The sequence below is a fragment of the Pseudoliparis swirei genome, chromosome 3 (genome assembly GCF_029220125.1).
Source record: "Pseudoliparis swirei isolate HS2019 ecotype Mariana Trench chromosome 3, NWPU_hadal_v1, whole genome shotgun sequence".
Lineage (NCBI taxonomy): Eukaryota > Metazoa > Chordata > Actinopteri > Perciformes > Liparidae > Pseudoliparis > Pseudoliparis swirei.
In genome coordinates, this window is record NC_079390.1 from 4,961,694 (window position 1) to 4,977,358 (window position 15,665).

At 42.6% G+C, this 15,665-nt stretch overlaps 2 protein-coding genes across 2 annotated transcripts in view; one reads left to right on the top strand and one right to left on the bottom strand.

Moving 5' to 3' along the window:
* Positions 1-7,023, bottom strand: part of LOC130191992 (protocadherin Fat 3) — a 98,399-nt gene extending 91,376 nt beyond the window's left edge. The window contains exons 1-4 of the mRNA XM_056411804.1: positions 6,930-7,023; positions 2,166-5,155; positions 1,943-2,077; positions 983-1,184 (exon numbers count right to left, since the gene is read on the bottom strand). Coding sequence (XP_056267779.1) covers positions 983-1,184; positions 1,943-2,077; positions 2,166-5,132 — 3,304 coding nt within the window. The 5' untranslated portion in view covers positions 5,133-5,155; positions 6,930-7,023. The remainder of the gene's footprint in view (positions 1-982; positions 1,185-1,942; positions 2,078-2,165; positions 5,156-6,929) is intronic.
* Positions 7,024-7,435: 412 nt separating this feature from the next.
* On the top strand, positions 7,436-15,546 carry chordc1b (cysteine and histidine-rich domain (CHORD) containing 1b). The gene is made up of 11 exons (XM_056411657.1): positions 7,436-7,586; positions 9,833-9,882; positions 9,968-10,024; positions 10,174-10,334; positions 11,277-11,377; positions 11,646-11,704; positions 12,705-12,775; positions 12,948-13,053; positions 13,199-13,318; positions 13,425-13,487; positions 14,136-15,546. Exons 1-11 carry the CDS (start codon positions 7,523-7,525, stop codon positions 14,307-14,309), a joined length of 1,026 nt encoding a protein of 341 aa, XP_056267632.1. The 5' UTR covers positions 7,436-7,522; the 3' UTR covers positions 14,310-15,546.
* The last annotated feature ends 119 nt before the right edge of the window (positions 15,547-15,665 follow it).

Sequence of the window (15,665 nt, forward strand, 5' to 3'; positions counted from 1 at the left end):
ATGCAATGCAACTATGCAAATATGAGTTATATTTCCCAGAGGGAATTATCCGGCTGTTCATGTTATCCTATATTGTATGAATGCCTTTTGAATTTAATGAAATTTAAAGCCTGCATGGTCCACCGGGTTTTGTGAGAAGAGTTTGATTAAAATGTATATTGTAACCTCGCGTCTTCTAATAAAGATATTCTAATAAGGTTCAATGTTAAGACTGACATTTAAGTTGCATATCTTAACTGTTATATGGAGGCAGCGAGAAAAAGAGAGAAAAAGTTGGTCTTTTTATGTGCCAATATGAACTTAAGTGAACTGTCCTATTTTCATACTGGATATTTGATTCACTTTATCCCCGGTTGAGTGCGTTGAGGTCTCTTGTTTGGATCAACATGATTTCATCTGTGCTTTTTGACACTGCAGGAAAGTTGGAGACAATAGCACACTCTATTCTTTCTTCTTCTTCTTTTTTATGGGGGGAGGGGGGGGGGGGCGGTCAGGACTCTTTTAATAAGTCACAGTGAATTCCCTCCTTGGAAAAAGGATGGCGGCAGTGCGCAGGACAGCCTTGATAAATGTGGTCCACACGGCACTAGATCACTGGTACTGAGGGGCCTGAGGCCCCCCCCAGCCTGTGTAGCTGCCATGCTGCCCTCATTACAGTAATGATCTCCCAGTGCACAGCTCCCACGCGAAGCCCCCATCCCACCCGGACTCTGACCGAACCTCACACTCTCTTCACCCTCTCTCACTCAAATAAACACACACACACACAAGGTGTCAAGTGGTGAAGCTTTCTCTCATGCAATGCTTACAACGATGCCACGGATAAATAATCATCAGAAATGGCACGGTAATAGTAGGTTTCCTATAATACGCACTGACTAACAACATATTTAAAAGTTGATATTCCACACATGCATTGACCTGTGGGTTATTGGATTTCCACTTTACATAAAGAGGCTTCGCAATGGATTTTGTGTCTCACCTGTGTCTTCGTCAATGGTGAAAGTGCCCAGTCCGCTGCCACCTCTGACAGAGTACCTTAACGCCCCATCTCGCCCCTTGTCATCGTCCTTTGCGTTGACTGTCAGGACACTTGTGCCCGCACGAGAGTTCTCCTTCACTGAGCCTCTCAGCGCAAAGTCAGGAAAGTACGGTGCATACAAATTCTCATTGACATCCACCACCTGAAAAGAATACATATTACGGCTTCAATTTTGAAGTATATAAGTAAACAGCCCACCTGAGGTGCAGTTAAAGTAAAGCAAAAATGAAAAAGGATTCAGGTGGCATTTAATGATGCTTTCAGAATCTTGCAAGTGCAAGTCATATGTTTGTTCCCACTCTCCATGCTGCATTGAGGAATGTTATATTTACATTTAAATAGCGATTAAATGACTCAGAAAATGTCATAATAAAAGCCTTAACAGAGTGACACGAGGTATTTTTCTTGTTCCTGGAAACATTGGAACAAGATGACTTTTTAACTGCAGTGATTACCTCGCATTGTGTCCTCGCATTGTATTTTATAGATTGTTTTTCTATTTGTGTTTGTTGCTTTATGAACTCATAAGTCTGGAATAAGATAACTATGTATATCTATAGTATGGTTGTACAATATAGCATGCAACCAAATTGGCAATATTACATTCACAACAACTTGTAATTACATTACGGCTAGCAGCTATGAAGTCATAATTTTGGTAAATCATTCATGACTTTGCTAGTGTGCCCTCTGAATGGTCCATTTCATGAAATTAAATGGATTGAAATATAATGGAATTGTTTTTCTTTCTTTCTTGAGAATAAAAAAAGCATTCACGAAAACAGAAATGTCGGCTGGTCAATTAACAAACAAAATAATGTCAACGCTGAAATTAATGAAAGTGTTTTTTGATTTAGAATTTCTTTCAAAACAAATTGTGTGCGTATGTGTGTTACACACCTCCACCTCCACAAATGTCTGACTGGTGAGGCTGGGTACTCCTCTGTCCTCAGCCAGTAATGTGAGGTTGAAAAACTGTTGTTTCTCAAAGTCCAGCTCCTTCCTAATCCTCAAAACTCCGCTCACAGCATCGATCTGCACAAAGCATAACACAGTATAATCCAATACATCATAAACTGTCAATGAAAAGAGGATCAGCATGTGCAACAGTGACATCACCTACCTCAAAAGTAACATTGAAGTCATTCATCAAGGAGTATCGGATCTGTCCACTGGGGCCCACGTCTGGATCCTGAGCCTGCACCCAGGTAATCACTGCCCCTGGAGGCAGGTCCTCCAGCACTCGTGCACTATAGCTTTCAGGGATGAAAGCCGGGGCGCAATCATTGACATCCTCCACTATTACAGTGAGAGTCGTCACTGATGACCTACGAGTGCCTCTTTCAGCCTTATCCCGCACTTCAATCTTCAATGTGAACACTGGCATGGCTTCCCTGTCCAAGTGGCTCGCAACAAATACACTTCCAGTTTCGCTGTCGATACCAAACTGAGGGACACTGGTCAGCATCACGTAGGAAAGCCGTCCATTTGGACCCATGTCTCTGTCAAATGCAGTCAAGGCAATAACTTCATTTCCAACGGCCGAGTTTTCTGCAACGACAGCGGAGAAGCTGTCCCGATCAAACCGAGGGTCGTTGTCATTGGCGTCTTCCACGATCACAGTCAGCAGTCTCCAATTGCACATCTGAGGAACGCCCTGATCGTAGATGGTGATGTTCAGGGAGTAACGATCCAATCGCTCGCGGTCTAGTGGCTGCAACACGGTTATCAACCCATTCTCCATATCGATGTTGAAGCAGTTTTCTTTGTTACCATCAGATATGGAAAATAGAACACAGCCATTGAAGCCGCTGTCGCCGTCTCTTGCTCTCACCTGAAATACACTGGCACCAGCAGCGAGGTCTTCTCTCACTAGAATACTGGTAGGTAAGGCCTCAAACTGTGGAGAGCGTTGGTTTATAGAGAAAAGGTCCGTATAGCTCTCATCTGGTCTTGATCTAGCCATCGCGGACGCTTTCGAGATCATTGTTTCTGCCAACATCTGGGCTACCTTGGTCTCCTCGCAGTTGAACCTCATGGGTGGCATCCTACCCCTCACAACAGATACGTTCACAAATGTAGGATCGGAGGACATCTCTCCATCTTCCGCGACGATTTTCAGGTCGAATATCCCGCTTTTTAAATTCGCCGCTCCGAGCGATCTTCTCAACGACAAAGCCCCGGAGTCTGGGTTTAAGTTAAAATAGTCCAACTCGTTCCCGGACAGTATCTTGTAGGTCACCATTCCCAGCTCGTCCATGTCCACGGCCGACAAGGTGACGATAGTCTGGCCGACAGGAAAATCTCGGCTTATCGTCCCCTTGCAGGAAACTCTCTCAAAGAGAGGCTGGTTGTCGTTTATATTAATTAGACGAATGGTGACATTAACTTCGCTCTCCCTTCTGTACGGTGAACCCCAATCGGAGGCCCGCACTGCAAAAGTATAGATATCATCTGACGACTCAAAATCAAGGTCTCTTGTGACGCTCACCTCCCCTGTGTCCTGGTCTATTGAAAACGGAAGATTCAGCTCCCCACTTATCGTGTGGGTGACGTAACCATTCTCTCCTTTATCGGCATCGACAGCAGACACGACAAGAGCAACAGCGCCGACAGGTAAGCTCTCGTTGATTGCGATATCGTAGAATGGCCTGTTGAACACTGGAGCGTTGTCATTAGCGTCATCTATGGTGATTTTAACCCTCGCTTGCTGCTGACTGATAATATCAACCACCTCCATCTCCACGAAATCCAGTGATATCTGTGTCAGCTGCCTTGTGGTCATAATAACGCCAGTCAAAGGGTTTATATCAAAGTACATCACATCTGAGGGGCTGCTGAAGCTGTAATTGACACTCAGAGGAGCTGGGGAGATTTTCACCACCTCTACAATAGTGCCCGGGGGAGATATTTCACTCAGCACGACTGCATAAACATCTTTCTCGAATTTTGCCAACACAGGGTCGGGCTTTGTGACCAACAATTGAACAACTTGAGTATTAGAAAACTTTGGAGGTACACCCCTGTCTTTCGCTTGGAAGGTTAAGTTGCAGCCATAGGGAAATGTATCCCAGTCAAACAATTCTGATGTTTTAACCCGATAAACATTTCCGATAGGCGATCGATCAATCACAAATTGTTCAAGGGGGTCACCCTCAATAATGGACACCCACTCTATATCCCCAGATACCCCTTCGTCCTTGTCCTTCACAGTCATTATGGCGTAGACTGGGTCCTTGTCCGCCCATAATGGAACAACAGCAACTGCTTTGAGAACAGGAGCAAATTCATTAACTCGCTCCACAGTTAGGACCAACCGAGCAGTGCTGCTTATACCATTGTTCCCGTAGAGTTTCATTCCTCTGTCGACCACTTGCACCTCCAGCTCAAATCTGTCTTTTTTGTCCATTCTGGGCCGGCCTGTCAGGGTGATGACCCCGCTTGTCGGATGAACGGCGAAGAGTTCAATTCTGTTCTTGAAAAAGTAGTAGAACTCCCCGTTGGAGCCCACGTCGGCATCTGTGGCTGTTACACGTCCGATGCTGGCACCCAGAGGGGCACTCTCCGAGAAAATGAATGAGTAGGAGGTAGGGGAGAAGAGAGGTCGGAGATCATTGGTATCCAAGACCTTGATATAAACCGTGGCTAAGGCATCAGGGCCTCCATTGGCAGATGCCTTAACTGTCAGTGTGTAATTGTCCTGCACTTCCCGGTTCAATGTTGCACCACTGTCTCCGTTAGTGCCTATGCGGAGAAAACAAAAATCTCCCATTACAAACTCATCAGCCTGGAAGATTCCCTCACTGTCTCCAGACGCAATGGAATATTTTATGTCTAAAGTCAGAGGTGGCCCAAGGATAATGCCCATTTTGACGTCACTACTTGTGTAGGTTCTTGTGGCAGAGTTCTCGAAGATGGACGCATTATAGGCGGGCTGGGTAAAGAGCAGAAGACCTTGTCCTGCCCTTGATTCTGTCAGGAACTGGGAATGGATTGAGGGAAAACCGAGGAGACGGAAGAAGCATATGCAATGGAAAAGAAGAGAAAAGTTGGGTAGAGGAAGCATATTTCCCCACCGATTATGCGTCATCTTTATTCCATCACCCAGTCACCCTATATTTGGAAAGAATAAAGAAAGACAAATCTGATTCAGTTGGTGAGTTGTTAAAAGACATGCGCTCTGCAGAACTGAGACAAAAGTTAAAAAGACATTTCAGGGGTACTTCCTATCACCACAGGGATATGATAGCATATTCAATGTTGCGCTTCAACAGCTTGCATTCAAACACAGAATATTGCACCCCAAAAGACCTAGAAGTAGAAGTGACATATCTTGAAAGAAACCACATCAAATTACAGCGCACTTACACAGCCTCAGTGAAACACATCGTGTCATCAAATAAAATAACAGGGATCAGGAGCAATCACTATTACTGAAATACATAGTGCCTAGAAGACACAAGGGATTCTTATTCTTCAGAAAATAACAACCAGTGGTGTGGTATTTTCACCAGAAAAAATGTATCGGACAAAAACAAAGCTGTCGTCTGAGAAATATTAGTTGGCACAATTTCAAAAAATATACACCATAATTTATTATCTTGCATCTCAAGATTCAAGATTCAAGGTTGTATTTTCCATTTGTGCCTAGACCAACAGTCCAGACCCATTAGAAATATAGTGCAGGGCTCGTCGAGTCAAAAGTTTAGGAATAACACTATAATAAGAAAGAAAGAATACAAAATATAAAAGAAAACACTATTCAGAAGGTGGTAATGTACAAGAACAAGAAAAGTGCTCATATGTACGTTTTAAATTCTAGATAGTAATAAGGTCACATATTGCACATGATACGTGTATAGTGTTGGGTTATTACACATATTTCAATAGTTTTGTTTTACCATCAGTCTGTCTGTGGCAGGGAAGAAGTTGTTGAAAAAATGTGTTCTGTGCTGGGATGTATAAGTACATTCAGAATCAGCTTTATATTCCATGTGTGCACACATGTAAATGACTCTGGTTCTAGTACGCTCTCGTCGTACATATATGCAATATACAAATAACAAGATAAATATGAAAAAGACAATAAAGACAACAGATTATCAACAGGTATATACAATAAAAAACAACAACAGTGGCAGCGAATCGGAAGGTGGTGAACACTGGTGATAGTGCAAGTAATGCAGATGGAGGTGATTAATTGTTCATCCCAGTGACAGCCAGTGCAAAGAAGCTGTTCCTGTGTCTGCTGGTTTTGGCGTATATGGTACTCATACCTCATTTACTTTGCATATTCAGATACATATTACAAAATTAGTATTATTGATGAAGCCACCCAGCAGTATATCCAATAGCTGAAATTCGGGACGCCCTCTGCAACAAGAGTAATTGCCTAAACATTGTGTAGCCCTAATTGACATGTTGTGCTGTGCTTTTACGAATAAGCATATATTCTGATGCCACTATTTTGAAGTAGTTTGCTTTTCAAGTACAATTTTACTTGTTCACACATATTGTTAATATACCACCGTGTGTGTACGTGTGTGTGTTTGTGTGTGCGTGTGTGTGCGCGTGCGTGCGTGTATTAAACTGATTCTATGAAAAATGCCCGCTTACGCTGTATGTAGGACATGGTATCGATAAATAATAGTATACTAAATAGGATGTCAGAACCCGGAGACTCACAATGAACATTCCCCAGAAGGTGACTGTCCCGGGAGATTTTACTGAGATGCATTTATCGTCTTCCATGTTGATAACGCGTGCAGAATAAGAGCTCGTCTCCGTGCAGAATCCACGAGTTTATTCTGCAGTCTCCAGCAACACTATATATCTTAATTAACTATGTTAAACACAGACTTCAGTCACACATCAGAGCGTGTCCTACCTTTACACGAAACAGCTGCGTGCAGTGAAAGTAAATCCTTTCCCATCCCCTCTCCGACAGTCCGAGAAAAAAAGCAAAGCATATAACGCACGAAACAATCGTGCAGAAGTCGGTGGTGAAATGGACAATGTGTGTGCACGTATCCCGAGAGGCAGTTGTCTCCGAGGCTGCAGGGATCCTCGTAAAACTAAAAAAAGCTCTATTGCCCCGATTCGCTGCACCTAACTAATTTAACCCTGAGTGCAGTGGGCTGCTTCGACTTGCAACAGTTCACACACAACTATCGTTGAAAACTAGTGGGTCTAATTTGCTGATCAAGGTTAAGCTTCCGAGATACGGTATCGGGAACATGTCGTTGAAGTTAGAAAGCGGTCAGCATCAGTTGTCGGCTGAGCGGGACCACTGAGCGCTCGCAGGATGGAGGAGGAGGCGGGCCGAGGCGGGTGAGCTCCGATGTTTGCCGAGTATAGCCGAACATATCCGGAAGTGGATGTGCAGCGGTCTACAGCCACAGCTCGGTGTCTCTCACACACACGAGTTTTTTATTATTATTTATTAGAGGTCCACAGCTTAAACGTGTCCCACTCGTCGCCATGTCTGTATTATGTTACAATAAGGGATGCGGACAGCGGTTTGATCCAGAAAAGAACCCGGAAGGTGAGTAGCGTCTTTAGTGAGCTAACGTGAACTGTCGCTATACGCTTCGCACCAGCCTGTTAGCATGCGAGCTAATATCGACCTCCCGATATTCTTCTGGAATATTCCGCAGCGAGCAGGCCTGCTGGGCCCCGTGTAGCTCACCCCGGTATGACCGGAGAGCCGACCGGGGGACCCCCAACACGTGACACCTGCATACGAGCACAGCTAGAGACCACCATTCAGGGGGCTAACGACGACTTTTAACGATGGCGTTAACACCTTATGGTCCCTGTGACCATAAGGTGTTAACGCAGGTTTAAGTTAGACGGTAACGTTGGACTTTGCAGAACCATTGTCCCGCACAGGACACACACACACACACACACACACACACACACACACGCACAGTCGGTTTAAAGTTTCAGAAGCATTTCATTCAACGTGTTCATTTCTTGTCTCGTTCAGTCAAGTTGTCTTTGAGAAAAGTATAACGTTGCGTCTTGTGTTCATGAATGATTGAGTCGTAAGGTATAGTTATATTTAAAGGACACCAGCCCCTCGGCATTCATATATGCAAACGTATGAGCATACATTGATAAGATAGTCGTGTTTCTTATTATAGTACGAAGCAGACGAATGCAAAAGGAAAGGCAAGCTATATTATGAATCCACAATTGTTATCCAATAACAATCTGTGAGAATATTGTGCACAGTAACCAGGGGTCTCAGAAATTACAACATCTGTCCAAAAAAGTGCCACCCATCATCATGAGCGAAGCTATTTATTCCCATCGCATTGCTTTTTGTCGTGTTTGAGACGATGGCTGACATATATGGCATATGTTGTCCTGCTTTATGTATAACAATAGCAGATTGATGATACTTTATTCCTTTCACATTTAGCTGCTAGCATATACACATTTGTCTTCTCCGAATGAGAAACCTGTGAACTTCCAGGAGTGCAGTACCTTAACAAGTCACTAGGGTATAAGGTGATTGTCGTGATGATCTTGAGTGTCCTTTCTGTATATAACCTTTGCTCATGAACCCTTGTTTATATGACGCAATGTATTTAAATGTAATTGAATGTACCTCTTTGGTCTTCAAATAATATAACCGTGAGTGTCAGGCTATACATAAAAAGTCAATTTCTAAATAGGATGCCTCTTCTCACAATAGAGTGCATTCTCATTACTTTTAGGGGTATATAAGAAGTCGACGAGGCAACAACACTGAAGGGTTATTGCTCAGGCTGCACTTGGAAGGACAATTCTTGATTTATGGCGTCACCCAGCCAACTTTTTCTGTGTGGGGACAGTCGTTTATCTTCTAGGGCAGCTCCAAAATGAGGACGTTTAAAAAAAAACGCCCTGTACTTTTCCAATAAGGTAAATCTTAAAATGGTGATTTGTCGAACTGTCTGATGGGTGGCACACATCCAGATCGTGCGGATGTGTGCTGCACTTCACAAGGGCACACTTCAAATCATTTCTGTTTTATGTGAGGGAGTGGAAAATGTCATCTAATTTTTTTTATCAATCAGAATTGTTATACTGAGTATAAAAGGAATAGCTGAATCTACACTGCTTAGATTTTCCTTTCCCCTTTGTGATTTTAGTTTGTCAAGCCTGTCCTCTGTTTAGTCTGCAAATTATTCTATATCAATTCCCTTTTGGACTTTTTGTTTAAAAACACCGAGCATGATATTACTCTTTATTACTTACTCGTTTCCTGTCAATGACTGAATTGCCTTCAGATATAGAAAGAGAGATAGATGGATTACATTTTGATAAAGCTGCAGGTCTATACATCAGGGTTCGTACGGTCATGGAAAACCTGGAAAAGTCAAGGAATTTTAAAATGGTCATTTCCAGGCCTGGAAAAGTCATGGAAAAAACAAATCATAAAAGTTTAGGAAAAGTCATGGAAATTTGTTAAAATCACATGTTCATTAACGCCGAGTTTGAAATAATTAATATATTTTTTTAAAGAAAGACGCTCAAAATATAAGCAGCGATAGCTGTCAATACGCTAACTTTTCTACAGTTTTCATGTTTATACCGGGATTTCAGTTTGGTCATGGAAATTTGGTTTAAAGTCATAGAAAAGTCATGGAAAAGTCCTGGAAATCCATTGGTCAAAATGTGTAAGAACCCTGATACATGTTATTCCATGTTAGTCTACTCTGGTGTGTGTAAAACTGCTTCATGTATCACCACATATATTTCCTCTCCATTAATCAAAGGTGTGTTCATTTTCCACAGATGGCTGCACCCATCATCCCGGAGTCCCAGTATTCCACGATGCATTGAAGGTAAAAAAAAAAAAGACTGACAATGTACAGTTAGCTCAGTGTCTTGTAATTGGGTCAAAGTTAACGTCCGTCCGACTTGCTCCAGGGATGGTCCTGCTGCAAAAGAAGAACTACCGACTTCTCAGACTTCCTCAGCATTGTTGTGAGTTGTAGTTTCTCTTCTCATCCATACATCTAATCCTCCGTGGTCACGTTTCCTCTGTCTATTGTCGTGATAGGCGTCGACTGCCACCGTCTTGATGTGGCCGTATTAGCCGGAGCACTCGTTAGTTGTGACTTTCTCCTCCGCAGGGCTGCACAAAAGGTCCCCACAACAAGGAGAAGCCCCCTGAGCCGGTGAAACCAGATGTGAGATCATTAGGAGAAAAGAGCGACGGAGATGACCAAAGGCCAAAGTTTAGCGAGTACATCATCTCTGCACCGCTGCCTCAGGAGGCGATACGCAGACCAAGGTGGTACACTTTGCTTCATACTTATTTTTGTAAATAATTAAATCGATACCATAGGAATACCCTAAGTGCTCCTTTTCTTCTTTCCCCCCCCCCCCCTTTTTTTTTTACAGTCAGGCAAAACATGTTGATACCATTTGCATTTTTACCAAATCACATTTAACCCTCCTGTTACCTTTGGGGTCAATTTGACCCCATTCAATGTTTAATGTCGGTGTTCCTTGGGGTCAATTTGACCCCAGGCTGTTTTTCACTGTGTCAAACATATAAGAAATATCAACTTTTTTATATATTTAAAGGGCTATTTAGGTAGTCAACAAACAAACATAAAGTACCTCACACTTAAACTTGGGAAACAATATTAATTCTAATAATTTTCTGGTGGTTTTAATTGCTGGGGTCAAATTGACCCCGAGGGTAAAATATGTTAGTAAATGTAAAGGTAACAGGAGGGTTAATGGAAACCAACAGGCTAAACATATAAACATATTTTTTCCATGTGGTACATCAACAGGGCTTTTACACATCCTTATTATCCCCCTGTATTACATTCTGCTTTGAGTCCTTCTGGTTTAGCATCAAATGCACGAAGGTATACGGTATCTGAAGTATTAAATCAGCCTGAATACTAAGGATCCACGGGATAGTCTTTAACCCTGGATGCTTCCCAACAGAGTTCAAAAGAACGTGGACAAGCGACTGATGAAGCAATTACAGCTGAATAGTGAAACTCCTTTCAAGGAGCGTAAGCCAGTGGTCTTGGCCCGGCGAAGTACGACAGACCGCATTTTTAACGTCACGTTGCCGACAACGTGTTCCTCACCGGAGGTCAAAAAACAGAATAGCCTTTCAAATAGCTTTCACTTAACAAGTGCACGACACACATCGATTCTGTCCCTTCCCTTTGTTAATGTTTCCATTCTAATGGAAGTGCTACTGTTGCAGCGCTGATGAGCCGATGGTGAGGCTGCAGCACAACGTCTCTCCTTCTCTGAAGCAGGCTCTGGAGAGACTGAAGCTTTCTGAAAATACGGCGGAGCAGCAAGGTAACTGCAGAGTGTTGTCTTCCCCCTTTTATTTCTCTCCTCTCGTCTCTTGCATGTCAGTTTTTCGTTGCTGTCCTCGTTGTCATAGACTTTCTACCATCCATTACCATCCTCTTCTTGTTACAGTCGACAGGAAGGTCGTGTTGACGGGGGAAGTTAATGGATGGCCTCTGGGAGTTCGTGGCGTTTGAGCTGTAGATGCATTTTTTAGATTCAAACATCCAAGTCAGTTCTTACTCCATTTCTGTCTCTCCTTTTTTTTTTCTAGAGGAAGATAAAAACGAGCTCAAGATTGGAACATCCTGTAAAAATGCAGGATGTACTAAAGTAGGTGAATGTGTGTGTTGCTGTATACTTGAGGGGTGAGGGGCTGAAATATATTTTCATGGGTTTGAAATGAGTACTCATCTCTATTTTTACCCATGCTTCTGGAGGGACCTGGCAGCAGCAGCTTAATGTTTCTAATTTATTTGCTTTACATTCATGATGCATTCGTGGATTCTGCCAAAATAGTCTCGCCTTCTTCTCGAGTTGAAAGGCAAATTCAGTCCACATATTTCAAAAAAGTTTATGACAAGATGTCATGAAATGAAAACAAATCATAATATTGCCCCAAAAGAGCAACCCGCTCTGGGTAAGGTGAACTAGATGCAGCAGCAGCTCCTCCTCCTCCTCCTCCTCCTCCTCCTCCTCCATGTTTGCTCAGAGGATGCAAAGCTATATCTTTTGCTCAAGCTAATCTGGCCTGTCAGAGCTGAAACCTCAAGATTTGAACATGAACTGTAAAAAATGTTTTGCATTGGCGGGTTATGTAGAAGCTTTGACTCAAATGATTCAAAACAATTATGTAAATCACTTTAACCGATGTGATTTAAAAATCCACGGGTTGCCTAATTTCCGCTTGATTAATTAGCCACGGGTCTGAGTGGAGTCTGAATTCAAACTTTTTCCAATTTCGCGGAGAACATAGATGGCCAGAATCATCTAAATAACAATTTCATTTTAAATTACATGATATTTATATATCATATTATACTGAATATTCTTATATGATATATATTAATATACTGAATAAGATGTCCTTATTATGTCAGGGTTAGAATAAGTGTTAAATATTAACTTCAAAGTTGATGTTTGATGCTTTTGAATCATACTGGGATGTTTGCTGAAATTGAAAAAAAATTCACCGGCCGCTACTGGAACGAGATATTACTCAACTTTCATTCTCATACATGTGTGTCGTACACTAACGCCACATTTGTATTTTTGCTCATAAAAACAATCTACTTCAATCTTCTCAACCACACCTTTTTGCTGTCATCTTCAGAGATTCGATGGACCTGCAAGCGAGTTGGAGGAGTGCTCATACCACGCCGGATTTCCTATCTTCCATGAAGGGTTAGTAATACCCCCAAAATACTGTGTTTCACAATATTGACATGAACTAGCAGATGTGAGAGCCGCGTAATGAGTGACACGAGTGTGTTCCTGTTGGTCTTGTTTACGGGCTCTGGGGCGACACGTTATTGACATTTTCCAAACCCAGCGAGTGTCTTTCTTGCATCTGCAGGATGAAATACTGGAGCTGCTGCAAGAGGAAAACCTGCGACTTTAACACCTTCCTCTCTCAAGAGGGCTGCACCAAGGGGTCACATCTGTGGAGGAAAAAGGACGATGTAGGTTTGACAGCTGGAGAATATCGTCTCCATGTGCCAGACCGTTTGAGAGAGCAGAGAGGAGACAAGTTTTTTTTTTTATCTGTGTCTTAAATAACTAAAAAACGTTAAAAAAAAAATGTTGGTTTGTGAAATCTCCACGCAGGGTAAGAAAGTGGTTCCGTGTCGGTTTGACTGGCACCAGACGGGGGCGCAGGTCATCGTCTCCATCTATGCCAAGAACGCCGTCCCGGAGCTGTGCTACGTGGAGGCCAACGGCACCACGGTCAGCCGCGGGGTCTTTCTGTCGGGGGATTTCTGTCATAGAAACGGCCGAGTTGAGGATTGTGTTATTCTCAAAAATCCACGTTTATTTGTCTTTTGTCCTTCAGCTCGACATCCATGTCACATTTGAGGGAGAGAAGGAATTTGTGCAGAAAATCAGCTTGTGGGGAGTAAGTAAACGGATGTTTAGTCGTTCTTTTATGGATCACAACACACGCATTTATCTTGTACCGCGCCCCCCATACTGCAATATAACACACTTTCAAGGTCGATTTATAAGTCTATTTGATTTGCTGCGGATCTCAACAGGAGTCTGTTTTGCGGTTCTAATAAAATATGACTAATTGTACTTAGAAAATAGATTTACTGGCCGATATGTCAAATTGAACCCGTCGATGCTTCTGATCAATCCAAACACACGGGTGGCCGTTCTGTCATTTTGAAGTATGATTGGTCTTTTGTTGACGTTTTTGATCTCACTTCTTCCGCTCTTTTCCGGCCCTTTCCCTATTCCCCTTCAGATGTAAAAAATCCCCCCCCCCCCATATGAGACACCTATGGGAGGAGCCAAAGCAAGTCTCGTGCTGTCAACTTTTTGTTAACTGGCGAGACAATTAATATTTGTACCGACTGTCATTTACTACATCCCAAATGGGACGAGCCGCAACACGTTGAGTATGTTCGATACATCTCGCCCACCCCTAACCTGAATACACACCACGAGTTAAAAACACACCTTGAAACTGCTCATAACTTCTTGTTTTATATCACCTCAAAGGAACTAAGCCATATTCTGTCACACTCGTTTCCCCTCGCAGGTGATAGATGTGAGCAAAAGCCTCATAAACATGATGGCCGCCAAGATCGAGCTAAACATGAAGAAGGCCGAGCCCATGTTGTGGGCCCGCCTGGACCTTCCACCCCCGGCGCCACCCAAGGAGGAGGAGGAGGAGGAAAAAGAGGAGTCTGATAGCGATGATGAGGTGTATTGATGAGGGATTACAATACAAACACAAGTGTGTATTTTTAGCTGAATCAAAGGCCATAGAGTCCATTCCTTACCTCCTTACCTTTGGCCTTTACCTTTTGGACATTACACTGTTTCCTCTTTCATTCCTAATTGTGAACGCTCTTGATTTTGCCCCAAGTTATACATTTGAATGCTTAAAATTCTCAAATTAATAAAAATAAAAAAAATTCTCTGAAGTACTGAAAAATAACATTGACGTTGAGCAGATTTTCAATGTGACCCGTTAATTGCGACACAACCACCCAATAAGATGGGAGTCAGCTGGGCCCACGCTTGAAGCCTTTATTTAACACGGTGTGTTCAGGTCAAGTCTTCGTAACGGACCACATCTGTATCTGCAATGTTTGGGAAAAGATTTGTTCCATAAATTGTTTATGTTTTTGCGTTGATCGTCCAGCCCTTTAACAGCAAACTGAATTTTGCATTCATATATATATTTCTGTGTGTGACAATGAAGCTGCTCTAAGTAGTCGGACATTCATCTCTAAGATGTCCACACCTGTATAATATGGATATATTCTGAGTAAATAGTTATAAGGAATACGAGAGTTCCTTGGGACTCTTAGACTTAAGAAAACGGAGATGTTCTCTGACGACCCTTTGCTCCTAATTTGTTTAGTTTTTTACATGATTATACTTAATGTATATTTTGTACTCGTTTTGTCTCTGAACAATCACTGCTGTATTTATCTCCTCATTTCTTGTCAAAGCAACCGAGCTCCATTTTTATAACGATAATGTACCGTAATATCTGGGAATGCCAATTGAATACAATGTATTTTTCTTTCCGCAAAGTAGTCCTATATGAGGTGATGCTAGATCAGTGGTTCTCAACCCCCCCCCCCCCCCCCCCCAGTATTATCAGGTTAGGGGTCGCGACCCCTCGGGGTGTCTAATCTGCTCCAGGCACTCTGGATTTTTCCTCTAGGCAAATAATTTCACTGATGCTGGCAATAAAGTAAAATAAAATAATTTACTGTTAATAAGTTTTCATCCACAGCCATTTGACAACCCCCCCCCCCCACCCACAGAGGTCCAAACACCCAGGTGGAGAACTACGGTGCAAGATGTCATTCCTCAAAGGCTATGAGTGTGAATTTAATTTGGATGAATGACATCATGACGTCCGGGTTAAAAGGATTTGGGAACCCAATTTATTTAACTGAAAATAAAGTTTTGTGTTGAGCTTTTCAAACCTTTCGGGCTGACGCGTGTGATGTATACTGATCAAGTTTTGTGCGAGTTGTTTTCAGGCCAGACTCTTCCAACAGGTGCGACCCGGTGAAACAAAACACGTCTCTTGAATTAAAAAGGTGAC